Below are 26297 nucleotides of genomic sequence, written 5' to 3'. Positions count from 1 at the left end.
TTTGATTTTGCCTAGAATTGCATTTTCTTATTGTGGTAAATCAGTTATTCCATGCTAAATCGAAAGTTCTGTCTGACAAGTTCCTACCGTGTAGCGCAGGGAACTATATTCAATAGCTTGTAATAACCTATAGTGAAAAAGAATGTATATAATTGAACCACTGTGCTGTACACCAGAAACTAACACAATATTGTAAGTCAACTATACTTCAATTTAAAAAGAGTTTTGACCTCCAAAAAAAACACTGTCTAAAAGTTGTCAGTCACTGATAATACAAATTGGCAAATGTTTTATTATAACAGTTATAATTCCATTTATTTGGTAGACAGAATCTTTTTAAGCATAGGAAAGAAGAGAGGGGTCACTCGTAGGGAGCAGGTTGAGAATCAGTGCCTTTGCTTGTCCTCTTCTTAACTCCATTATAAATATTTAGAAGGTCATTGTTTAAGACTTACAAGAGGGACTCCCTGCATAGACCAATCCGGCTCCTCCAGGAGGATTGCAAAGAACAATAAGGTTCTTCCTCAGGTGTCTTCTAAAACACTTTCCCCCTTTCTTGCTTATTTAAATATTAAAAAATTCTTTTTTGAATGGATAACATTTGCATCATTCAGAATCCTAAAGGATTGAAATATGGTGAAAAGTCTGCTTTCACATCTGTCCTCCCAGCCACAGCTTTTCTCCCTGTGAAGACAACCTGTGTTAACAGTTTCCAGTCTGTCCTTCTAGAGAGATCTGACGTATGTGCAAGCACGTGCATCTGTGTGTTCTTTTCACTTCCTTTTAATCCAAGTGGTATCATACAATATACACTGTTCTTCGGTTTACTGAGAAATTTTAGAGAGTATTGCGGGAAGAAAATGCTTTTCCTTTTCTTAAAAATCTAAAAGGTGTTAAATGACCCGGGTTGGGAGTTGGGGACCGGAGTTCTAGTCTTTGCTCTGCCACTAGCTTAAAATGTGTCTCAAGTAAGTCATTCCGATCTCCGTATGGGGGATGAACAGTATGATTTCTCATGTTAGAAATGCTCTGACTTGGGCCGTGTAATGTGCTGTGAACCTGGCTGTTTTTGTTTCAGCGAGGGGCTATGAGTATGTTTTGGAGCCCTCGCCCGTCCCACTGCCACTGGACAGACCTCAGGAGACACGGGTGCTGCAGGTCTCCTGCGGCAGAGCCCACTCTCTTGTCCTGACAGACGGCGAAGGAGGTGAGGGACCTGCTCAAGGGTGATGGGAGAGTGGGGGTCCGCTTTCTTGCTGTTGGGCCCGAAGTGGCTTGTTTGCGCCACATCTAATTAACGAAGCTGTTGGCATTTTCCTGAGCAAAGCAGTAGGATGGCCGCAGAGAGCTGTACTGGCCAGGGCTTGCTCACTCTTTAATGCTCTGTACGGTCCTTGGCAAATCTCAGGTGTTTATAAATGTGGCAGCGCACATACCAGGCAGCCGTATCAAGCCTCCTGCTCCCTTTGCTGTGAAGTCGCCGAGCCCGGCTGTGTGTGCAGACGGTTTTTCCTGTTGCGCTGCAGGCAGCCTGTTTGCTAACACTTACTCCAGGTGGTGGGGGGCTTTCACGGTCCAGGCTCCTGGGTCACCCAGGCCCTCTCCAGAAGAGAGGGGTCAGCTTGACTAAAGTTGTCAAATTTCATTTTTCTGGCTAAGTGTGCTCTGTAGGAGAAGGTGGAGGTGGTGTTAGGAGCTCTGCAGAGGGGACTCGGCACTGAGGGCAGCCTAGTGACCGGTACAGGGAATAGGGGTGCCGAGGCTTCTCACAGGAGGTGCTGCCTCGTAACGTGCAGTTCCCGAAAGGCAGAACTAGGGCCCGGGTGGGAGGCGGTGACAGTGGCCCCGGCGGCTGCGGCGGGCTAGACCCCAGCAAGCCTGTATCCGTGTCTGCAGAGGCTGCGAACGTTGAAGGGAGTCAAGTGGCAGCCAGGGTGAGTGGTTGGGCTGGGACCACGCTTGGGACTCTCTTCCAGTCCTGACATTTGAGGGCTCCATGGACCTGCAGAACTGATTTAATTGGCGGTGTTATTCTTCAGTCTTCAGCATGGGAAACAATTCTTACGGGCAGTGTGGACGAAAGGTGGTCGAAAATGAAATTTACAGGTGAGTTCCAAAGGGACTGCCCCTTCGCCAAATCGTGTTAGGCATTAAACCCCTCTTGAGAGACTACTGTGTGATAGACCCACAGAGCAGTAAAAAGCTGGGTTCCTCGTGCCTGAGGGGAGCAGGGAGGACTCACTGGAAGGCTGTGGAGAGTGTCGTTACGTTGCAGGAGGAGGTCCAAACATGAGCTTAGTGGGAGGGAGGGCTTGTGAGCGTTGACTGTGATGGGTGACTCAATCTGTTATTTTCCCCAAATTGTCCAATGTAAAAATTCCTCTCTGTTTCAGTCCTACTCATTTTAGTCTTTAAAAAAAAAAATCCCCTCTAGTTCTCTCATTATGCTGCTGGGTTTAAACACCAGTCAGAACTCTGCAGCATATTAAAATTGCCAGAGGATTTTGTTTTGTTTTTCAGTCGTGTCCAGACCTACCTCTTCCTTAATATTTGACCTTAAGAGTTTCCCTAACGTTACCGTGTGCATGTGGGGGCTGCCAGTGGGGGTGACAGGGGAGGGGCCAAAATCACAGTGCTTACCATGACCGTGTTTCTTGCTTCTCCCCAAATTGCTCCTGGCTGTAGCGAGAGTCACAAAGTCCATAGGATGCAGGACTTCGATGGACGGGTGGTCCAGGTGAGAGACGTGGCCTGAGAACCAGTGGTCCTGCCTCCTGGGGCACTCTCTGAAAGGGTGAAAGTTGAGTGGGGCGATGGCAAATTGTTAGGGGCATTTCCTGAATTAATAAATTATTGTAGTAAATATTATTGCCTGTCTGCTATAGGCCAGGGTTACACTAGCCTGTGGGGATGCGAAATTTAATAAAAATTGCGGTTGGGGGGTGGGTAACACTGTAGTGGGAGAAGCAGGTTATAAACACTAACTGTATCAGAGTATCAGTGCTGTGTGTGCTCCAGGCTGCTTTGTCTTGCTCACCGTTTTATTCCCATCCTCGGTGCAGCGCCTGGCACGTGGTAGATACTTCAATACTTAAATATGTAAAGGAGTGTCTACATAAAGTGCTTACAAGAGCACCAGAAGGAGAATTGTTACGTGTACCTGGGGTGGACAGGAAGGAGAGATGGCATCATGGAGGAGGTGGCAGAGGAACTTACCAGATGGGCCAGGGATGGGTGGGAGGAAAGGTTTTATGGCAGAAGGAGCAGCCGGAAGGCTTTATCGTGCTGAGAGCGTGCAGCGTGGCTGGAGTTGGTGTGCCTGTGGGGCAGTGGTGTGGAACTGACTGGAAGATGGGCTGAGAGTGAATGATGCAGGGTCTTATACGCCCTACTTAGACTTTGTCCTCTTGATGGTTGGAGGCTGTCAAAGTTACTCAGTAGGGCGAGTAATAGCCAAGTCATGGTCTGTTTAGAAAAGATAACTTTGGCCATGGAATAAAGGAGCATTGGGGGAGGAGGTGATGAAGGCCATTTGGGAAGCCGTGGGAAGAAGGGACAGGTGGGGAGACAGGTAAGGAGAACTGACTGGATGTGAGGTGTGATTAGATGGGCAGGGAGGCAGCTGGAAGGAGCTAAGTGTGTGATTCCACAGGCTAATGAGTGGCTGCTGATGTTCTTGACCTGGTGGCAGGCGGAGGTCTGGAGAAGAGCAGGCTTGGGTCGGGTGGGAGGGGAAGCGAGGAGGAGGTGGAGAGGGAATTTGCTTTTAAGGTGGCAGTGGAGTGGAGTGCTTATTGCACAGGCTTCACAGACACAGGGATGTGAGTTCAAGTCCCTGCTTCTCCACATATTACCTGGGTGACTTTGGGCAAGTTACCAAACTCCTTTGAGATTCTGCATCTTACTGAGTGGCTGTGGTCACTGACTTAGCACAGTGCCTGGCAGAAGGAATGTTCACTAAATGGTGCTTTTCATTAGGCAGTTAGCACGTTAGGTCTGGAACTCAGTAGAGTTGTTGAGACTGGAGATGACAGTGTGGAGGTGACGGTGAAAGCCTTGGGGACAGACGCAGTCTCCCAGGAAGCATGCAGAGCGAGGAGGGAAGAGGACAGAGGACAGATGTGGGAGAAGGATGCCAGCACTGAAGGGCCCGAGTGGAGACTGAGCTGGAGAGGCAGAGCGGGGAGGGAAGAGGAAGGCTTACAGAGGAGGGAGTGGTTCCCCAGCAATGCAGTGGGGTGGAGAAGCTTGCAGGTTTGCTCCCAGGACATCTGGCGCTGTTCTTCAGCAAGGTCAGTCTCAGGGGAGTGGGAAACACAAGCTGGGCTGCGCTGGATTGAGAACGAGTAAGATGTGGAGGCAGAGGGGGCAGCCTGCCAGCCCCGGCCGTGGCCTGCTCGGGGCTCAGGAGCAGGGGGAGTGGTGCAGAACTCTGGGCTCTTTGACTGGGACACTGGGCTTCTAAGGATTCCTTCTCACCAACCTCACTCTTTGTCTGATAGGTTGCCTGTGGTCAGGACCATAGTCTGTTCCTGACGCATAAAGGAGAAGTGTATTCTTGTGGATGGGGCGCCGATGGGCAAACAGGTACTGTCCCTTCCACCGCTTGCTGGGGATGGTGCAGCTGGCTGGAACCCGCCTGCTGCATTGGACTCCTACCTCTCCTGTTTCTTCCTGGGGAGCGCTATTCTGTTGTGTCCTGTCCATTCCCCTCATCCCCGGCTTCCACAGAAACGAGCTGATAAACAGGATCAGATAGAGGATTGGAGCCGCTCAAGACAAATTCTGAGGCTTTTTATTTTTGTTTTTTTAATGGAGATATTTGGGATTGAACTGAGGACCCCTTGCTTGCTAAGCATGCGCTCTACCTCTGAGCTATACCCTCCCCTCAATTTTGAGTCTTTAAGAGACAAATGCTACCTAAAGGGAGCTCGATTTTAACTGATTTGAGAAGGATGTGATTCAGGGAGAGAGGAATAAGGGATAAGCTTTATCAACCTCGTGTGTTTTATCTTTTTGTTTTTGGTATTTGTCTGAAGGGAGGACCTTAAACTTAAGATTTATATCCTGCATAAATCCTCTCTAATCCTGCCACCACATCAGATCATCTTTGTTCCTTGACTGTTTTCTTTCAGTCCTTGTTCACATGTGTATGTCTTTTATATGGTAATTGTGGTAATCATGGCAGAGCTGTGATTTTATATGCTTGTTTTATTGTTAAGTTTACATGAACCATTTTTCCATGTTGGTATACTTTTCAGTTACGTTTTTAATATTTGTGTGATTTAGCATCAGACTAATATACCATAAAATAAATTATTCAGTTTATCATTTTATCAAATAGTTATTTAATCATACTTTTTTGGGGGTGGAGGTGCAGTGGCCATTCGAAATATTATGACATTTGTCATGTATATGTATCTAGCTTTTTCTTTCATTTGGATTATTGCCTTAGGATAAATTCCCAAGAGTGGGTCAAAGAATTAGAATGTTTTTATTGTTTTCAGAATGTGTTGTTCAGTTGCTTTCCGAGTTTTACTAGTTTATATTGCCATTAGCAACGTATGGAAGAACCAACTTAACCATAATGTCTCTAGCAACGAGTATTGTCAAATTAAGTGTGCTGATTTAATTACTATGCCAGTTTTTAAATTTCTTTAGTGACTAGAAAGGTGAAGCTTCTTCTTTTTTTAAATTTTGGTGTGGGTAGCTCTTAAAATTCAGCTTTTTATAAGAAGAATATAAATTGTTGACACATTTTGACAGCATAGACCAAGGAATAAGGTGAAAGGTGAAAGTCTCACTCGCTGGAGATAACCATGGTTGACAGTTGCCTGGTGCCATTCCAGAAGGTCTCCGTCACACGCTGTGCCTCCTGCGGCCTCACGGCCCTTGCTCACCAGGCTGAATCCAGCCCTGTGGGCCCCTACAGGCTGTTCTGGAGCCTGCCCACCTCTTTGTTGCCACAGGGCCTTTGCACATGCCATTCTCTTAGCCCGGAATGCTCTTTTTTGCTCTCCTTTTCATCCTGCAGGCCTTAGTTGGGTGTTGCCTCTTCAGTGAAGGCTCCCTGACCATCCTGTTTAAATTGCTCATTCTTCCTGGCAGTTTCTGTCTTGGCATCCTAGTCCTTACTTTCATAACTCAACATTTTGAATTACTTTTTAAAAATTGCTTTTATTATATATGTATCATATTTGTAATTTTTATTCTGTCTATACACAAAAGATGACATGTAGGCTTTGCTTTTGCCTGTTGCGAAGGTGTGCTGCCATTCTGACATGGCTCTGGGTTCCTTTGGGGAAGCCTGGTTTAAGCAGGTTCTGTTTCCTGCCTCAGTCTGCTGCCCAGGCATTACCTCCACGGCAGTGCTGACCGTAACATGTGTCCTCCAGCAAGCCCTTTCTTTTCCTCTACTTGCTGTTTACCAGTCCAGTTTCGATTTGTTGTTTTTGGGGAGAGTGTGGGGGATTGGGGTGGGATGGGCTCTTAGAGAGTTTATTTTCTAGCAAGCCCCACAGTGCATTAGGGTTTGCTGGTTGTAACTTTGGTTTCCCAGTGCATATAAAAGTTATGTCTGCACTACCCTATAGTCTGTTAAGTGTGTGATAGCATTATGTCTAAAAAAAAAGTGCATACCTTAATTGAAAAATATCTTATTGCCAAAAAATGCTATCTCTGACAATATAGGGTTGCCGTAAACCTTCGATTAAAACAAAAACCAAAACCCCAATATCTGTGAAGCACAATAAAACGAGGCCTGCCTATGTAGACAAGGTCTGATGGGTTCATTGTGTGGTGGTGTTTCATCTTGAAAGGGTTTCTAACTTGAATCAGACTTAGACAGTATCAAGGGTTTTAAACATAAACAGTTACTCTGATGTTTTTTCCTTTTCTGAGAGAACACGGAGAAGGAAGTTAGCACACAGAGGAACAGATGAGCATTTCTGAGTTGACGTTTGTAAAGTGCTTAAAACAGTTCGGCACATAGTAAGTCAATGCGTAAATAAATAAATAAAAGTCTAATTACCCCTCCCCCCAAAACAAAATTTAAAAATAAATAAATAAATAAATTTAAAGGGGGAAGGTATAGCTCAGGGGTAGAGTGTGTGCCTAGCATGCATAAGGTCCTGGGTTCAATCCTCCATTAAAATAAATAAATAAATAAATACCTAATTACCGCCCCCAAACAAAATTAAAAAAAAATTAAGTAAGTCAGTGCAAGTGCTGGTTAAAAGAATAAACAATTCAAAGTAAGTAACACAGTTTTCCATGGTGTCAGGTCTAGGTCACTACAATATCACCAGCACGCCCACCAAGCTGGGTGGAGACCTTGCTGGTGTGAACGTTATCCAGGTGGCCACCTACGGCGACTGCTGCCTGGCTGTGTCGGCTGATGGCGGCCTCTTCGGTTGGGGAAACTCTGAGTACCTGCAGCTGGCTTCTGTCACTGACTCCACACAGGTATAAGGTCACCTATAGCCCGGTGCTGGGAGGTTTGGAAATAGAGCGTTAAGGACATTTGCAAGAGGTTTTTCACGGAGGTATGATGTATAGAGCACCGTGTAGGCCTCACCTGCTGTAAGATGCCTCGTCAAGGGACTGAGTTCTTGGTGATCTCATTGGAGCCTGGAAAGAAAACATAGGCTGAAAAGCCATCATCATCACTACTTGGATGAGACAGTGATGGTTTAGAGCAGTACTTTAGGTGTGTCCGTGTACCCTGTTTTGTTCTGAAAGGAGTGTGAGGCTGTTTACACAAGTTCCTATGATGTCATAATGTGCATTTTGTTGTGGTCTAGCATTATGTGCCCCCAAAGCACACGATCTGAGGTGTGCACCTCGATGAAGACAGCTGTGTGATGCCCAGATCAAGCAGTAGTGCACCAGCAGCCCTGCCGGTGGCCTCTCCCCATCACACCCCTCCTTCTCACCGAAGGGAGCCACCATCAATACAATACAGTAGGATTCTGAACATTTTATTAAGGAAAATTCCAAATATAAACAAAAAGTTGAGCTCACTGCATACTTAATCTCTGTATCCATCACCCATGTTCAACAATGACCAACTAACGGCCCATTCAGAAAAACAGATATAATTCACCATTTTAAATTGTATGATTTAGTGGTTTTTAGTATATTCACAAGGTACTGTCTAATTCTGGAACATTTCTATTAACTCCCCCCACCAAAATATCAAAACAAAACAAAAAAACCCCACACATGTAATGGCCAATTTTGTTGCATCTGTAATTCCATATACTTTTCTGTCCTAGGTTATTTTGAAGCAAATCCTAGATAGCATATCCATAAAAGTTTCAGTATATAAGGACTTAGTATCATCCAACTTCTGACAACATACAGAAGGGTCTTAAATATATATCACTGGATAAAGAAATGTGCACAAAGGGATAAAGTTCAGCTAAGAGGATGAAAACATTCATTCTCTATGGTCAAACACAGTGGCTAGAAGTGGTTGCAGATTAGGCCCTGAGCTCTCTTGTAGCCAAAACAAAGACAGAAACGTGGTCATTTAAGTGACTCATTGTTTCTATAAGATAAACAGCAAATAAAGTGTCCAGAAGCAGTGCTGCTCTTCCTGATAGCGAGGCCTGAGACCAGTGTCTCCCACGGCCTTCCTGTGGGGGACAGATCCAGGGTCATGTCATGTTGTCTATGCTGCGTAACAAATGACCCCAAAAGTTAGTGGCTTAACACACATTTATTATCTCACAGTTTCTGTGGGTCAGGAATCTAGAGGTGGCTTAGCTGGGTCTTCTGGCTCTGAATCTCTCAAAGGTGGGTGGGAGGCTCTGTCTCCAGGCCCACTCTGGTGGTTGGCAGCAGGATGCAGGCCTTCGTGGACTGTTGGGCTGGGGCCCCAGTTCCTCCCTGGCGCTTGGCCGGCTCCTAGTGGTGGTTGGCCAAGCCTCCTTGGTTCCTTGCCGTGGAGGCTGCTCCATGTGACAGCTGACAACATGGCAGCTGCCTTCAGCAGAGCGAGCAAATGAGAGGGAAGAGAGTGTCAGTGAGATGGAAGCCAGTGTTTTATAATTTAATCCTGGCAGTGACTTCCCCCAACTTCTGCTGGAATTCTGGTCTTTAGAAGTAAGTCGCAGGGTCCAGCCCCCCCACAAGGGCGCAGATTCCACACGGGTGTGATTAGCAGGAGACGGGTCATTTGTCTTGGAAGCAGCCCACCACACCCAAAATTCTTTACTTGGCCCGAGCCTCATCCTGTCGGTGACAACAGTCGTGCGTTGCCAATGGCTCTTTGCTGGAGCATCTCTCAGCCTTTGCTGAAGGCCTTGTGCCAGAGCACAGTTAGGCAGAGAAGCCCTGAGAGCCAGACAGCGGAGGCCAGGCCAGCACCGACAGCCTGGTGTCGGCTGGGCATGCATCCTCTGGATCAGGAAGCCCCTTTGGAGTCAACTTAGGGCTTGTTATCCCCCAGCTGTCTCCATTAGCACGTAACTCTGTAAAGACTCATGGCTATCACAGAAGCACTTAAAACCTATCTTTCCAAAGTTATTCCTCAGTAGAGGCGCCAAGATCAAATCCTGCTGGAAAGCTAAGTTGGCTACACTACATTCTGCAAACTCCTGACCCTCCCATCTCACTGAGCAGAAGTGCCACTTGGCTGTGTCTAGGCACTGAGAGTTCAGCACGTCCCAGGGTGGCTTCATGCTCATCCCTGATGCCCCGGTCTTTCTCCCTTATTACCCACGTCCACTCACATTCCCCTCTAGAAATCATGTTCCTCTCCTGCTTAAAACCCTTACTGGCTCCCACTGTGCTTAGGATAGAGACCAGATCTTTACAATGGACTATAGCATCCTGTGTGATCTGGTTTCCCTTCTCCCCACCAGCATCCTGCAGATACTCCCCCTCATCCCCCAGCTTCAGCCACCCTGCCCTTGTTTAAACTCCTGAATGTGCCATGCTCGCCCCACTCCCTTTGCACGTGCCATCTCCCCAACTTGGGATTTCTTCTCTCCTCCCCTGGCCTGCTTCCTCCTGACTGCTCCTCCCCACAGACGAGATCAGGTTCCCTGTCTCACGCCCAGAGACCCCTGCACTTTTCCTCATCACACTCAGCTCAGATTCATCTTTTGTTGGTCTTGGCTGACATCTGCCTCCTCCACTAGACTAAACTCTGAGCGTGGGACTGGGTCTCTCTCCCCGTCTCATTCCCAACACCCGTTAGATGTTTAGCATATGGATGACGTTCAGGAAGTATCTGTGGAGTGAGTGAATGAACTGGGACTTAACCTGCTCTGTACATAAAACAGAAGATCTCCAAGTTCTCGCTGGTTTGTCTTCCTCACAGTATGGATTGTTCTTTTGATTCAGGTGAATGTCCCCCGGTGCTTGCCCTTCTCAGGAGTGGGGCAGGTGAAGCAAGCTGCGTGTGGGGGTACAGGCTGTGCTGTCTTAAATGGTGAGACCCTCTTGCAGACAGCTCACTGGGAAGCTGGCAGTGGGTGGGATGAAGGAGGGTTGGTGTCCATGGGATTCACAGGCTGCAGTCCTCAGCCTGAGGAAGGGACGTGGTTGTGGGAAGATCTCATTAGTTTGGGTTCAGTTAATAGAGGATGAGGGTGACATTCTTCACAGAAAGATAACAGCCATGATTTATACGTAGACAGATGGCCAGCACAGAGCTGCGTAACTCTATCGCATACCTCCGGAGCGGAGAATGGTTACTTTCTCCCCCTCCCTGAGCCTTGGCCGAAGACTCCAGCCCTGCCTTCTCTGGAGAGGCTGGGCCGAGAAACCGCAGGCAGACGGGAGGAGAGCCTTAGGGCTCAAGATACTGAGATCCAGCCCCTTGGGATTCAACATCTGGCACCACTGATGAGTGTTAAACTTTTTATAACCTGAAAATCATTTGTATGAGTTTTAGAATCTGGCCAGAAGTTGTGCTTGTACTTGGCTTGGTCTTCTGATCTGTGTGAAACTTAGAGCTGTTAGAAAAAACTGCCCTTCTAAGGCTCTCCTGTGTGCACATGGGGCGGTGGGTGATTTACAGACTAGTTCTGTCCAGGGTGCCCTCAAGACGTGGGCTCATTTGTCTCCTGAGATTGGTTAGCTGTCTAGACATGTTCCACAAGCAAGAATCTGAAAGAGGAGAAAAGAAACATGATTTTAAATACCTATCATCATGTTCTTGCCAAGCAAGGAGAGGAAAAAAAAAATCCATGTGGATATAATGCATCTTGGTGGTGTGGTTTGAATTTCTAGTGAGGGCGGGCTGCACTTGGTTTGACTTCCTGACCGTTGCTTTTACTGTAATGCAGGAGAAGGACGTGTTTTCGTCTGGGGCTATGGAATTCTTGGGAAAGGACCAAACCTAGTGGAAACGGCTCTTCCAGAAATGATTCCACCCACTCTCTTTGGCTTGACGGAGTTCAACCCAGAAGTCCGGGTTTCCCGCATTCGCTGTGGACTCAGCCACTTTGCTGCCTTGACCAGTAAGTGACCAAGCCGGGCGGGCCCCGAAGACTGACAGAGCCTCCCTCTCTCAGGCCCAGCCCCAAACTATGGGCCGCTCTGTTTCCATCCATCCTGTGGAGTGGCGCCCTGGTGTGGATAATTAAAGAGAGCAGCTAATCCAGAAGTTTGGCTTGAGGTTGTATAATATGTGTCTTTTTATCATCCTGGAGATTTGTTTTTGATTCATTTGGTTTGTGGTTAGGCTAATGTTACAGTGAATTTTCTCAAGAGGACACCAGTCGCTGGTAGGAGAGGGGACCCTCAAGTAGGCCAGGGCACTGGGGGAAACCAGCAGAGGTTTGGCGCGTCCACGGTGGGTAAGTAGGAAATGAACGTGTGGGGCTTAATCCTGGGCCTCGGCCAAGCCTAGCCCCTCATCCAGCCAGGAATGCGAGGCGGCAAGAGGCAGGTCTGTAAGCCCGCCCTGTGGTTTTGTGGAGGTAAATGCCCGATTTCTCCAGAGTGCCGGGGGAGAGAGTGATCAAAGGGGAGGCTTCTGAAGTGGAGGTTTTCTCCAAGATTTGCCAAATTACAAAGCCACAAAATACCCAGTTCCTCTGCAGACCTCCAGCGTGCCTGCTTTTCTTGATTACATCTCTTATCCCAGCACAGTGGCTGCTCAATTTGCTCCTCTTTGGTTGACTTGAATAGTAAGACTGAGCTAAATTAATTTCACTTTGTGATTCTTAAGTAGATTCACTATTTCCTTGCAATTTAAAAATCCTTTCATCTCATGGCAAGTAATTGCTTCCTTTTTAAACATCTGGGTTGGGACAGTCCGTTTGGGCCATCCTCGTTTGTGTTCTCTGGCCTCATACTGATGTGAGGACCGCTGCAGATGACCGCCCTCTGTGCCCGAGGCCTTGCCACGTTCAGTCACCGTCTGCAGTTCAGATTTCCAGGGCTTGAAACAGCAGCTGCGGCGTGGGCCGCTGAGGTGGTGGGTGGAGTGTGTCCGACTGTGTGCACTGAGGCACCGAGTGGTAGCGGTGACCCCTGGGGCGAAGAACCCTCATCGCCCCTCACGCAGTCAGCTGCTTCCATTTGCAAACGAGTCTGGGTCACATGAGCGTTTTCAAGCTATCTTGATGTTGCACAGAAGAGGCGGTAAGGACGAATTCTGGAGGTAACTATTGTCTATTTCCAAAATGTTTTAAGGCTTAAACTATGTGCAAAGTCACATACTTGGAAATCCATATGAAACCTTCGACTATGATAGATTACTTTGCTGTCATGCCATGTGTCCATTTTGGGTCACAATGAAATGAAATCCTATCTAGATTTCCCCCAAGACCAGTAGCCACCCTCCAAGTTATTACCCCTCAGTAGAGGGAGCGTCAGAGCACAGGTTTCTCCCCTGTCTGTGGGAGCGTTTGCCTGTGGCCAGCTGGGAAGTGGAGTTGGTTGGTTTACCCTGAGGTCTGCTCACATTTTGGGGGCCAGATGGAACTGTTCTGTTACCCACATAAAATCTGAGGTGGAAGACCAAGGATGGTGATCAGACCAGAGGGCTCTGAGCTCGTCACAAAAGGATTCCGAATTTAATCAGCTTGGATTGTTTTTGGTCGTGGCTTTCCAGGTCTTCTGTTTCCCATGACCAAAGCCTTCTGCTAGATGGGCGGTGGCCAGTGGGGCCTCTGTGCCAAGGGTGCCCGCAGCTGGTGTGGATGGAAGTCTGGACTGAAGGCTGGGTTGTGGGAAGCTGCCCTTCCAGGGCTGGGGTGCATCCTGGAGACTGGCCTTCCCAGAGCCCAGTCTGGATTGTCTCCTGAGTGTCCTCTGTAGCCTGTCCTTTTCTTTCATGGCACATCTTACAATTTTAAAACATGCATTTGTTGGTTTAATCATTTGTTTATTTTTCGCTCTTTGACCAGCCCCAGCCCCATGAGGACAGGAACAGGTGTGTTCAGTCACCATCCTGTCCAGGCTTCTAGCACACAGACATAGACCTGCCCACAGAGGCACCCGGTCCCCGTGTGTCACTCCACCAAATGCTCCTGATATGTGGGGACCTAGACAAAGAATGACAAGTCTCACTCGAGCAGGGCATGACCAGAATTTGGGGATGCTGATTTCAGGACTTGTGGAGGGCAGGGTTTGGTCAGATGTAACTGGGCCATCAGGAGTGTGCATTATGGCCGAGCAGAGTGCACTGTGTGCAGAAGCCCATGGGCCCACAGCTCCACGCACACCCTCATCTCCCATGAGATGGACATAGTGTAGATCTGGGCTCGGACATGTTTTTGGCATGAGGATGGGACTGTGTAATTGTCCCTTCAAAAGAAAGCATTAATGCCTGGGAGAATTTGATGTTTAACACTGATTTGTTTTTACCTGGTTCTAAAAAGCCTGTTCTCATGATCCTTCCCCTTCTTGGAGACTTGCCCTTGGCCTAAGCCCTAATGAAGCCATGGTTTTCCTTTCTTTGCAGACAGAGGAGAGCTGTTTGTGTGGGGCAAGAACATCCGGGGGTGCCTGGGAATCGGTCGCCTGGAGGACCAGTACTTCCCGTGGAGGGTAGGTCTGGACTGGGCGGGTTGTGGGCATGCCCCCAGAGCAGATTCACCTGACGTGGCGGCCGGGCCTCCACCAGGTCCTCAGGGACTGCCTGCCCGCCCCCGCCCCACGGCGTCAGCTGAGGCTATGTGCTGGTGAGCTGCCCAAGTGCATGCCTGGCACAGCCTCTCAGGCCGCAGAGCTCACTGACCTCAGCTCCTTCCGGGCCCTAGGGGGTGAGTGGCCCGCCCAAGGGGGCATCAGCCTGACCCAGGCTCCAGTCGTAAGGTGCCTGTGAGAGGCCTTGCTGGAGGCGGTCTGTGGGCACACGGGTGCCTCAGGGCGGAGCAGGCTGCAGGTCCAGGGCCGTGGGGCTCCCGAAAGAGGGGAGTTGAGATGGAGTTGATGTGCCAGGAGCTGTTTACAGGGGTCATGGACAGGAATGTTTTACAAAGAATGGAAAAGAAAGCAGGATGTTTAATATCTTAAGAGCGCCTTACCACAGCCACCAAAGTAAAAACATAAAGACTCTTCTTAGGGGGAGGGTGCAATTATACAAAAAGGCTCATTTCAAAATTAAAGGGGAAGGAGAATTGTAGTTTATCTTAGTGTTGTTTACTAAGCCAGTTCTTCAAGATCTAAAAAGAAGCTATTTTTCTGAATACAGACCATTTGGACACGGTACAAAATGTAGTATGAAAACTAAGTCTCCCACCTCTGGTCCCAGAGGCAGCCACCAGTTCTGGTTCCCTCTGTTCCCTTTCAGGGGCGGGCTCTGTGTGGAGAAGCGTGTGCGCGCGCCTGCCCAAGGGTCTTCTTTGAAGCTTACGCTTTATTGTGTTTTGAAATTGTTTAAAGCATTTTTTAAAAAAACATGTAAAAATGCAGAAGAAATGCATAATTAAAAATAAGGATTTGTCAGTCAAAAAGCCACAGCAAGATGTTCTGAGGCACTTTAGTATTTTAGGGGCTGTTTCCCTCGGCCCCTCCCTTGGCTGCCGGCTCTCCTGGCTCCTCGTGATCTCGGCACGCCCTGACTCCCTTATAGAAGCTGTGGGTGCTGTTTCTAAGAGAACAGGTCAGAACAGGCCAAAAGGGAGACTTTAAACTCAACTGTGCCCCAGAGTTGTTCCCAGGCTGCTTGGTGCTGACCCGCTTGTACCCTGAGCCTGGAAATGCCAGCGTGTGTGAGCAATGGTGCATCGGCCAGTGGACAGCAGCTCAAGGAACGTGCACGTGGAGTAAACATCCCACTTGTTCTTTTGGGAGTTCGTCACTGCCCTCTCTAACCCCCCAAAAGGACTTCTTCCAGAGGGGAAGCTTGGGAAGCAGTCAAGCAACTGGGTTTTGGAAAACTGACCATTGTGACTAGGGGCTCCCCACCTGCCTTCATTTCCTCCAAATCAAAACAAAGATAAGCCATGAAATAAGGTTTGAAATCAGAGAGCATTTTCTCTGTGGAAATGGCCGAGCCAAGCCTGGTCTCTGTGGTAGAGTGGGGAGTGGTAGGCTCTGGAGGCCGGCGCCCTCGCTGTTCAGGCCAGACTCCCCTGCGCTGACTCCTCCTTGTCAAGTGTCCCTCTGGAATGTCATTCCCAGGCTCCATGCCATTAGGGAGAGGCCACTCCGCTCTGTTCCTGTGACGGCTGCTTTCTTGCCACACTGTTGTCTCCCTGGTGCATTTGTGGAGCCCTCAGTGTCTGTGGGGCTCCTTCGCCCCTTGTCACCTTTTGGTGAGGGTTGAGAGAACTGGGTGAAGGAGAGGGCTTGGAAGGATGGCGCTGAGGTCCGGGGCTGGGCCCTTTCCATGCAAGCTTGAGGATGCGAGTCTGGGACTCTCCCAGAGTGGAGGTGGCAGGCACCAGGTTTTTGATCAACTAGGTTGGATTCCTTAAAAAACTATATTTTCTTACTAATCTTCAGTAGGGGATATGTTACATTCTTTAAAAAGTATTCCAAGAGAGGAGGGGATTCAAGACGGTGGAATAGAAAGATGCAGAGCTCACCTCCTCCCACAAATACATCAAAAACACATCTACATATGGAACAATTCTCACAGAATACCTACTAAATTCTGGCAGAAGATCTTATACAAGCAAAGCTACAAGAAAAATCTCCATGTAACCAGGTAGGAAGGAAAAAAAAAATTGGGATCGGACTTGCACCCGTGGGAGAGGAAGGGTTCCTTCAACCTGGGGAGCCCCTTCAGTGGGGAGATCAGCAGGGCAGAAAGGGAGCTTCAGAGGCTCAGAGGAGAGTGTAGCAACTGCTTTCCAGCAGGCAGAACAGAGAGAGACTGGGGCAGAGGATCCCTGCTACCTTGCTGCGGTCCCCAGCCTGAGACGTGAGCCTGCTGGTGCATGCTGGGGCTGGGTGCTGCAACTTGGGCTTCAGGGGACAAACCCAGGGAGAAGACTGGGGTTGGCTGCGTGGAGACATCCTGGGGGTGCTAGAATGTAGAATGGGCTGAAACTGGAAGTGTGTGCAGTGGGGCCGGTGTCCACCATAAAAGGCCCCATTGTTAGCTTGCACAAAGGGGTGGAAAGGGAGGGGCAAGACCTTGCCATAGCAGCCTCCTTCTTGGTGTGTTCACAGGGTGTGGCCCCACCATAAAAACATTTTTAATGTGTGAAGGGAGGGGCTAAAAGCTGAGCAGTGTCCCAGGCAGCTTTTGTGAATTTATGCCAAATGCCTTTGTAAGCTCACTGCCTGTTGGACATCTGAGCAGAATACTGGTGTGCGGCTGGGGCAGGTCCAGTGTTAACAGCGGGCACTCAGAGGTAGGTCTGGGGTCTGGGCTGACCCTATAGCCCAGTGGGTGCTGGTGCTTGACTTCAGCAGATCTCCCCTGGTGGCTTTGTGAGCACAGGACTTGAGGGACACCAGGGCAGGCTGCCTGTATTCCCATGGCTAAGGCGGGGCCGGGGGCAGTGTCAACAACGGTGTACTTTGTAGGCCTGCACAGTTCCAGTGGGCAGCTCCAGTGGAGGAATACTCAGTGGTTTCCTACCTGCCTCACACAGCAGCCCAGAAATGGATCTAGGGGTTATTACACCAACAACTGGGGAGCAGACTCAGCCCCTGACAAGACTGTGACAACCATAGGCAAAGAGGAGGCTTCTCCCAACATCCAGTGCAGGCTCTGGTCACCACAGCACCAGTCACACACTGCCTATCAAGGGGATAACAGCTCACACACAGGAAAGATGTGGCAGCTATCTGTACTAAAAAGGGACCTGGCAACAAAAATAGTAGATGCACGCAGGCTATATACATAAGAACAGCCCTTCAAGACCAGAGTAGATAATGATTACTCCTAAATTCATAGGAGATAATAAGAATACTGAAAGAAAGGCTATTGATAGAAATGCAGATTACTGTAAAAAGGAACTAGAAACTATAAAGAGGAGCCAGTTTAGATCAGAAAACTCTTAAGATGAAAGCCAAGTTAAAGGCAATAAATAGCAAACTAAATAATGCAGAAGAATGAATGAGTGATCTGGAAGATAGGATAATGGAAATTAGCCAATCAGAACAGCAGACAGAAAAACAGATGAAAAAAATGAAAGCAATATGAGATCTATGGGATAATATAAAGCGTGCCAGTCTACACATAATAGGGGTTCTAGAAGGAGAAGAAGGAGAAAAGAATTGAAAACATTTGAAGAAATTACGGCTGAAAACTCCCCAAACCTAAAGAAGGAAACAGATCTCCAGGTACAGGGAGCACAGAGGGTCCCAAACAAGATGAATCTGAACAGAAGTATTATAATTAAAATGGCAAAAGTTAGAAGATCTAAAGGTAGCAAGAGAAAAAACAAAGAGTTAGCTACAAGGAAGCCCCCATAAGGCTATCAGCTGACTTCTCTATGGAAATGCTGCAGGCCGGAAGGGAGTGGCAAGATACAGTCAAAGTCCTGAGAGAGAAAAACCTGCAACTAGGATACTCTACCCAGCAAGATTATCATTCAGAATAAAAGGAGAGATGAATAATTTCTCAGACAAGCAAAAACTGAAAGAGTACAGCAATACTAAACCTAGCCTCAAAGAAACATTTAAGGGTCTTCTCCAAATAGAAGCAAGAATTTATAGAAAAGAGAAAAATCACAATTGGAAATATAACTACAATGAACAAGCAAAAGGATAAACATGAAGATATAAAAGAGGACATCAAAATCATAAAATAGGAGGAGGGGAGTAAGAAAATGTAGATTTTTTTTTTTAAGAATGTGTTTAAGTCTTTATGACTACCAGTCTAAAGCATGTAGATGCGGTCATGTGTTAATATACTTGAAAAACAGGGTAACCACAAATCAAAAACATACAGTAGAGTCACAAAAACCAAAAGAAGAGAACTCAAGAATAATACAAAAGAAAATAATCAAACCACAAAGGAAAAGAAAAAACAAAGGAACAGAGAAGAAATACAGTCAACTGGAAAACAAGGTTTATAATGGCAGTGAGTACATACCAGTAATTACCTTAAATGTCAGTGGACTAAATGCTACAATCAAAAGACACAGTGGCAGATTGGATAATAAAACACAATCCTACAGCATGCTGCCTACAAGAGACCCGCTTTAGGGTAAAGGCACACACGGATTGAAAGTGAGGGGATGGAAAAAGATATTTGATGCAAATGGAAATGACAAGAAAGCCAGAGTAGCAATATTCATATCAGACAAAAGTAGACTTTAAAACGAAGTCCATAAAGTAAAATAAAGGACACTATATAGTGATAAAAGGATCAACATAAGAGGGTATTACACTCTTTAACATATATGCACCCAATATAGGAGCACCTAAATACATAAAACAAATACTAACAGACATAAAGGGAGAAATTGTTGGGAATACAATAATAGTAGGAGACTAACACCCCACTAACATCAATGGACAGATCTTCCAGACAAAGTCAGTAAGGCAACAGAGACACTAAATGATGCAGTAGTACAGTTAGACTTAATATTTGCAGAACATCACATCCAAAAAAACTCAGAATATACATTCTTTTCAATTGCACATGGAACATTCTCTGTGGTAGACCGCGTACAGGGACACAAAACAAGCCTCAACAAAGTCAAGAGGACTGAAATTATTTCAAGCATCTTTTCTGACCATAATGGCGTGAAGCTAGAAATCAACCATAGAAAGATAAACAAGAGAAAAATGATCGCGTGGAGACTATATAACATGCTACTAAAAAACCAATGGGCCAATGATGAAACCAAAGAGGAAATGAAAGAATACCTTGAGACAAATGACAATGAAAACACAACCACACGATCTGTGGGATGCAGCAAAAGCAATCCTATGAGGGAAGTTCATAGTGACATAGGCCTTCCTCAAAAAACAAGAAAAATCTCAAACAAACAAACCTAAGAATTAGAAAAAGAACAAACAAAACCTAAAGTCAGCAGAACGACAGAAATAATAAATAAGGACAGAGAGAAAATAAATAAAAGAGAGATTAAAAAAAAAAACAGAAAAAAATCAATCAAGCCAAGAGCTGGTTTTTTGAAAGAGTAAACGGAATCTACAAACCTCTGGCCAGGCTCACCAAGAAGAAATGAGAGAGAATCCAAATAACTAAAATAAGAAAGAGGAGAAATTACAGACAATACCACAGAAATAAGAAATAAAAAAGAGAGAATAGTATGAACAATTATATGCCAACAAATTGGACAACCTAGAAGAAATGGACAGGTTTCTAGAGACAAAGTCTACCAAAACTGAATCAAGAAGAAACATAATTTGAACAGACTAATCACCAGAAATGAAATAGACTGTATAATTAAAAAAAAAACTCCCTGGAAACAAAAGTCCAGGACCAGATGGCTTCACTGGGGAATTCTTTCAAACATATAAAGAAGAGCTCTTAACAATCCTTCTCAAACTCTTCCAATGACTGAAGAGGAGAGGACACTCCCAAAGTCTTCTGTGAAGCCACCATCACCCTGATACCAAAACCAGACAAAGACATTACCAAAAAAGAAAATTACAGGCCAGTATCTTTGAAGAATATAGATGCAGAAATTCTCATCAAAATATTAGCAAACTGAATCCAGCAACACAGAAAAAGGATCATATACTATGATCAAGTTGGATTTATGCCAGGGTCACAAGGATAGTTCACACAGATCAGTCAATGTGATACACCACAAGAACAAAAGAAAAGGACAAGAACCACATAATCGTCTCAATAGATGCAGAAAAAGCATTTCATAAAATTCAACATCCATTCATGATAAAAACCCTTGCCATAATGGGTATAGAGGGAACATACCTCAACATAATAAAAGCTGTTTATGACAGACCCACAGCCAGCATGATACTCAACAGTGAAAAGCCGAAAGCCTTCCTGCTGAAATCTAGACTAAGAGAGGCTGCCCCTCTCACTACTGCTATTCAGCATGGTATTGCAAGTCCTAGTCATAGCAGTCAGATGAGAAAATGACATAAAGGGACCCACATTGGAAGGGAAGAAGTAAAACTGCTACTATATGCAGATGACATGACACTATCTATAGGAAACCCTAAAGACTCCACACAGAAACTACTAGAGCTGGCAAACAAATTCAGCAAGGTAGCAGGACACAGGATTAACGTACAGAAATCTCTTGCATTTCTTTACACTAGCAATGAAATATCAGAAAAGGAAAGTAAAAAAAAATTGGGACTAAACCTGACTGAGGAGGTGAAAGACATATTCTGAGAACTATAAAACACTAATAAAGGAAATTAAAGATGATTTAAAGAAATTGAAAGATATCCCATGCTCTTGGACTAGAAGAATTAATATTGTTAAAAAGGCCATAATACCCAAAGCAATTTACAGTTTAATGCAACCCCTATCAAATTACCCAGGACATTTTCCACAGAACTAGGACAGATAATCCTAAAATTGTTATGGACTCACAAAAGATCTAGAATTGTCAAAGCAATACTGAATAAAAAGGAGTGAAGCTGGAGGCTTCAGGCAATTCTACAGAGCTACAGCAATCAAAACAGCATGGTACTGGCACAAAAACAGACACGGATCAATGGAACAGAATAGAGAGCCTAGAGATAAACCCACACACCTACGGTCAATTGATCTCTGACAAAGGAGGCAAGAATATATAGTGCAGAAAAGACAGTCTCTTTGGCAAGTGATGTTGGGAAAGCTGGACAGCCACATGTAAATCAATGAAATTAGAACACTCCCTCACACCATAGGCAAAAATAAAACCAAAATGGCTTAAAGAATTAAACATAGGACAGGACCCCATAAATCTCCTAGAAGAGAATATAGGCAAATCAGTCTCTAACATAAATCGTAGCAATGTTTTTCTAGGGCAGTCTGCCTAGGCAATAAAAATAAAAGTAAAAATAAACAAGTGGGACCTAATTAAACTTACAAGCTTTTGTGCAGCAAAGAAAAGCATAAACAAACCCCAAAGACAACCCACGGAATGGGAGGAAATATTTGCAAATGACATGACTGACAAAGGCTTTATTTCCAAAATACACAGACAGCTCATACAACTCAATGACAAAAAACCCCCCAAAAAACAAACAAACAAAAAAACAACCTACCAGAACATGGGCAGAAGACCTAAACAGACACTTCTCCAATAAAGACATACAGGTGGCCAATAGGCACATGAAAAGATGCTCAGTATCGCTAATTATCAGAGAGATGCAGATCAAAACTACAATGAGGTATCAGCTCTCACAGTCAGAATGGCCATCATTAAAAAGTCCACAAATGATAAATGCTGGAGAGGGAGTGGAGAAAAGAGAACCGTCCTACACTGTTGGTGGGAATGTACTTTGGTGCAGCCACTATGAAAAACAGTACGGAGATTCCTTAAAAAACAGGCACAGGCACAGGCACACGCACACGCACGAATACTATTATCATAGAATGAAATAATGCCACTTGCAGCAACATGGATGGACCTAGAGATTATCATACTGAATGAAGTAAGTCAGAGGAAGACAAATATATATCACTTATGTGTGGAATCTAAAAAGAATGACACAGATGAACTTATTTACTAAATAGACTCAGACACAGAAAACAAACTTACGGTTACCGGGGGGAAGTTGAGAGGAGGGCTAAATTAGTAGTTTGGGATTTATGGATACAAACTACTATATATGAAATAGATAAGCAGCAACAGGGTCCTACTGTACAGCACAGGGAACTATATTTAATACCTTGTAATAACCTATAATGGAAAAGAATCTGGAAAAATACATATATAATCAAATCACTTTGCTGTACACCAGAAACTAACACAACATTGTAAATCAACTGCAATTTAAAAAAAGTGTACACCGGAAATGGACACAACATTGTAAACCGAATATAATTAAAAAAAAAATAAAGTATTCCAAGAAAGAAGAAGAAAAAAAAGTAAAGCCTTATCTGTAGCTCCTACATTGGTACTGACTAGTTACTCTTAGACTCACGGAGCCTGGGCTCTTCTGATGGTTCGTAGGTCCCTGAAGTGACCTCTGAGCCACCTGATTCAAACCTCTCCTTCCAGAAGCTTTCCAAGATGTTTTCCTGCTCCTCGTTGATGCTCGGAGCCCAGAGGGGTTCAGTGATTTCTTCAAGGTCATGCCTAGCAGGAAGCAGAGCCAAAATTCAGATGCAGAAATGTCTGACTTTGAGATGATGGTCTTGTCACCACAGTCCCCTCTTCTGGGAAGGCCTGAGCTGGAGTCCCCAGTGGTGAAGAAGAGGGCGAGGCGGGGCCCCTCTGCCCAGTGACTGCCCTGAGGGCCTGGGAATGGACCACTAGGGGGAGCTCACCTTCACCCCCACCCTCACCCCCTGCCCAGGACGTGTGCTCACTTTCCAGGGAAGAATGTGACAGCCCAGCTGTCCAGTGTGCTGGCGCTTTGTACCGTCTCTCTCGTCCCCAGAACACCCTGTGAAGGCTGGGCTGTTGCACGCGGCCTGCACCTGCGCACACTGACTTCAGGAGTCTCAGCTACTCGGTGGGCTGGCTGCGATGTAAACCTGTGCTTCCCCGTGCCCTGCTGCTCGGGCCTGGCTGGGGTTCGGGGCACGAGCTGGGGACCCTCTGGCTGCTGGGCCTCTATTATGTGGCAGCCTCAGGAGCCGCTGGGCCTCCTCGCTGGCTGAGCCGTCTCCCCACCGTGGCCTGGCCTCTGGGTACCGAGCAGGGCATCTGGGATGCGGCCGAGTGGGGAGGTGGCGAGCCTGGCTGCCTGTTCACTCCCAGTCCAGTGCTCGTCCTCGGCCTTACTCTGTCTTTCACCTGGTGGGCGTGTGTCTTAGGAACCTGTCCTTGTGCTGAGAGATGTTCCTACACTGATTCTGCTCACACTTTTCAGAGTCACTGAAACCGGCCAAATATGGTTCTGTTTCTGGATCTGTTTGCCTTTGCAATGTGAGTTTAAACTGGTTTAGAATAGAAACTCCTTTTAACCTTGACAAGGACAAAAATGAAACGTGTCTGAGGGCAGCCTCTTGGACTCACTTCAGGGACTGAGACTGAGAGAGCTGTCTCGCCAGGGGGCGCCGGAGCCCCTGGGGCCACCTGCTGCTCCCTAGAGAGGCTCCCGGGGCCAGCTGCAGCCACAGCTGATATCCCATGTGTCCCCAAGGCCACGTGGTTCCCTCTGCTCTGGGCTCTAATGGCCATGGCACTTGGGGAACAAGAACAGAGGTGCGTAAGTGCAGCAGCCCGGCTGCAGGTCAGCGGGAGAGTGGCGCTTTCCCGGGAAAGGTCAATAAAGCGCTCTGGTGGTCTGGGGAGGTTGCTGGGAGCTCACCTGGCCTGGTCACCCCGGGCAGCGTGTTTTCTTCTGCTTCCCCGGCCAGCCTGGAGCGCTGTCTGCAGCTCCGGGCCTTTGCAATGAGCTGGGGGCACCGCTGTGTGTTTATTCAGTGATTTCTGTAACAGGTTTTGCTAAAGGCGTTTGTTTAGGGAGGGAGGAGTGGGTAGCATCCGTTTGCCTTGTGGCCAAGAGCCCTTAATGGACTTGTCTCCCAGCGGTCAGCGCTGCTGCTCTGGGCTTTTAGGCCAGGCCATCTGGATGAGGCCTTTTCCCCTCTTAAGCTCGGTAAACTCTGCAGGCTGTTACAGATCCCTTTCCAGCTGTCCCCGGGGAGGCATAGCGAGTTCCGATCTGGTCAGAAGAGCAGCATCAGCGTCCTGGCAGGAGGCTGGGGAGTAGGTGGTGCGGGGGCTCTGGCTTAGAAATTGCCCTCTGAGAAGACACTACATTTGTACTGCTGCTTCTTGCGTCCAGAATCTCTGGAAAGAGAAGAGTCTAGTTAAAAGTAGTTTCCAGTTCAGAGGGAAGGTGGGGAGCCGGGCAGGTGATGACAGCAGTGGTGTCCAGATACATTTAATACCTTTTGTTTTTTTTCTCTAAATGTAACTTTAAATTGTAGCCACATGACTACCACCTATTTAAAGTAATAATATTTATAATAACGATAATAATACAACAACAGGAGAAAGCAAAGTGCTCCTCTCCTGGAGAATCCGCTGGCTCTGTGGACGCGATCCCAACCGTGTCGTGGGTACTGAGGAGGAGCTGCAGGGGTGGGGTTTGTCTCCAAGGCCCAGCTGTGGGACAGCGAGGGTCACCTTAAAGGCCAGCCGACTGGAGCCTCCACAGCTGCACGAGGCTGTCTGCACGTGACCTGGAGGGTTGGGCCTTCTGTGACGATGTCGTCAGCCTGGGTGGGCAGTGTCTGCAGGACGACCATCCAGGCCTCTGGCACCTTCTTTAGCAAACACCCCTCGAGGGTGCCCAGGACTAGGGAGCAGCCTGCCTGAGTCTGGGGCTGGAGCTGATGGTAAAGTGAGTGAAGATGCTGGGCCGGGGCTGCCTCCTTCCCAAAGTGGGGCCTGGAGGCAAGACAAGGCAGGAGGGTTTCTTGAGCTGTGGCGGTGACCCTGAGGAAAGGTCACTGAACCCCTGGCTTGAACGCGAATGTTGCCCTCTGGGGAGTTACTCAGAGGAGCAGCCTCTGCGGGACGTTCATGTCCCCGGACGGTGCACGCAGGATCCCTGCTCGGGCCCAGTGTGGGCTCTTGGGGTATCTGCCATTGATGCTGGGGACTCAGGGTGACCCTTCCCAGCTGATTCTGCCAGGTAGGTATGAGCACCCACTTCAGGCAAGGGAGCCGAGGCCGAGCGATGAGTGAGGTCACCTCCCTAGAGGCAGAGCCAGGCTCAGGCCCTGGCTGGGCCCCTGCCAGGCCGTCTCCTCTTATGGTGCGCCCGGTCTTTTTTCTCAGGTGACGATGCCAGGGGAGCCTGTGGACGTGGCGTGTGGTGTGGATCACATGGTGACTCTGGCCAGGTCATTCATCTGAACCTCCTCCCTGACCCGCTTGAGCCCAGCTCCGGCCTCAGGACCACTTGGACTGCTTAGCAGAGGCAGTTGCCAGGGCTCTGGATGGTGGCCGAGAGGGTCAGGGCCCTGCGTGCGATGGGACGCTCTCCTGCAGCCTGGAGTGGCAGGAATGACAGTCCTGGGATGTGGCCCCCTCTCCCCCGGAGGGCGAGCCGTGCTGCCTGCACTGGGCCGAGGCCCAGGGCTGCGTGGCCCTGGCAGGGCGGAGGTGATTCGTTCACCTCGGCTGTCTCCAGGGAACACGGGGCGGCTTCTGGTGTCCCATCTGGTCTTAGGAAAGCTTAGCTCTGACAGAGGCCATTTCGTTGTGTCTTAAAAGGTGGCCTGGCAGTGTTGAGGGCTCAGGAGAGCTCCTGTAGTCCTTGGGCACAGCAGCGCTCCCGGCTGGTGTCTGGGCAGCTGTGCTGGGCATTGGGTGGGCCCTGCCTGACTGAGGGAGCCGGCTGGCAACTGCCAGCGTTCCTTCAGGCCCCTGCCCCTCAGCCGTTTCTGGTCGGCGCCCCCAGCCCGCTTGCTGCCCGGACACCAGCCAGAATCCCCTGGACCCAGGTTCTCTCTGGAAGTGCCAGTGGGCGCCAGCCTGGTACCCTGTGGGCCCACGGCTGTCACTGGCCTCGTGACCATTCTTACTGCCTGGCTTAGAAGACTTGAGGGGCCCCCTCGGGAAGAAATGCTGAATTCTTGTGGGTCACGGACTTCGAACACACCTGCGAAAGCTTGGCTGGAGTGCCAGCCTCGGAGAAGAAAGATTCAGAAACGGTGGAAAACATTCATGTTAGTCATGTAACCTGTCTCTTTCTTTAAAAACATCTTTTAAAAATCTCTTTTGGAATAAAGTATTTTTTGCCTTTTTACTTTTAAGAACTGACAAGGTATTTTTATTTTACTTGATCATTTAGAGGTTAGCTTT

General features: G+C 47.6%; 1 protein-coding gene and 2 long non-coding RNA genes across 5 annotated transcripts in view; 1 reads left to right on the top strand and 2 right to left on the bottom strand.

Annotated features, from left to right (window-relative positions):
* RCC1L (RCC1 like) overlaps window positions 1–26241 on the top strand; it is a 36023-nt gene extending 9782 nt beyond the window's left edge. For 2 of the 3 annotated variants that reach the window (XM_006201357.4, XM_072943082.1), the window contains exons 3-11: window positions 1079–1207; window positions 2040–2106; window positions 2686–2737; window positions 4503–4587; window positions 7283–7464; window positions 10354–10441; window positions 11301–11474; window positions 13928–14013; window positions 25269–26241. In XM_006201357.4, coding sequence (XP_006201419.1) covers window positions 1079–1207; window positions 2040–2106; window positions 2686–2737; window positions 4503–4587; window positions 7283–7464; window positions 10354–10441; window positions 11301–11474; window positions 13928–14013; window positions 25269–25346 — 941 coding nt within the window. In that variant the 3' untranslated portion in view covers window positions 25347–26241. The remainder of the gene's footprint in view (window positions 1–1078; window positions 1208–2039; window positions 2107–2685; window positions 2738–4502; window positions 4588–7282; window positions 7465–10353; window positions 10442–11300; window positions 11475–13927; window positions 14014–25268) is intronic. The other variant, XM_072943081.1, reaches the window with a different exon arrangement.
* LOC140687128 (uncharacterized) lies at window positions 275–2766 on the bottom strand. Its single transcript, XR_012061249.1, has 2 exons — window positions 2641–2766; window positions 275–2010 (listed from the first exon to the last, which is right to left on the bottom strand). It is a non-coding gene; the product is annotated as an uncharacterized lncRNA (long non-coding RNA).
* On the bottom strand, window positions 7226–9221 carry LOC140687127 (uncharacterized). The gene is made up of 2 exons (XR_012061248.1): window positions 7577–9221; window positions 7226–7489 (listed from the first exon to the last, which is right to left on the bottom strand). It is a non-coding gene; the product is annotated as an uncharacterized lncRNA (long non-coding RNA).
* Window positions 26242–26297: the final 56 nt, after the last annotated feature.

The sequence above is a fragment of the Vicugna pacos genome, chromosome 18, assembly GCF_048564905.1.
Source record: "Vicugna pacos chromosome 18, VicPac4, whole genome shotgun sequence".
Classification (NCBI taxonomy): domain Eukaryota; kingdom Metazoa; phylum Chordata; class Mammalia; order Artiodactyla; family Camelidae; genus Vicugna; species Vicugna pacos.
The sequence above is the reverse complement of the archived record's forward strand: the minus strand, read 5'-3'. Positions and strand labels throughout refer to the sequence as shown.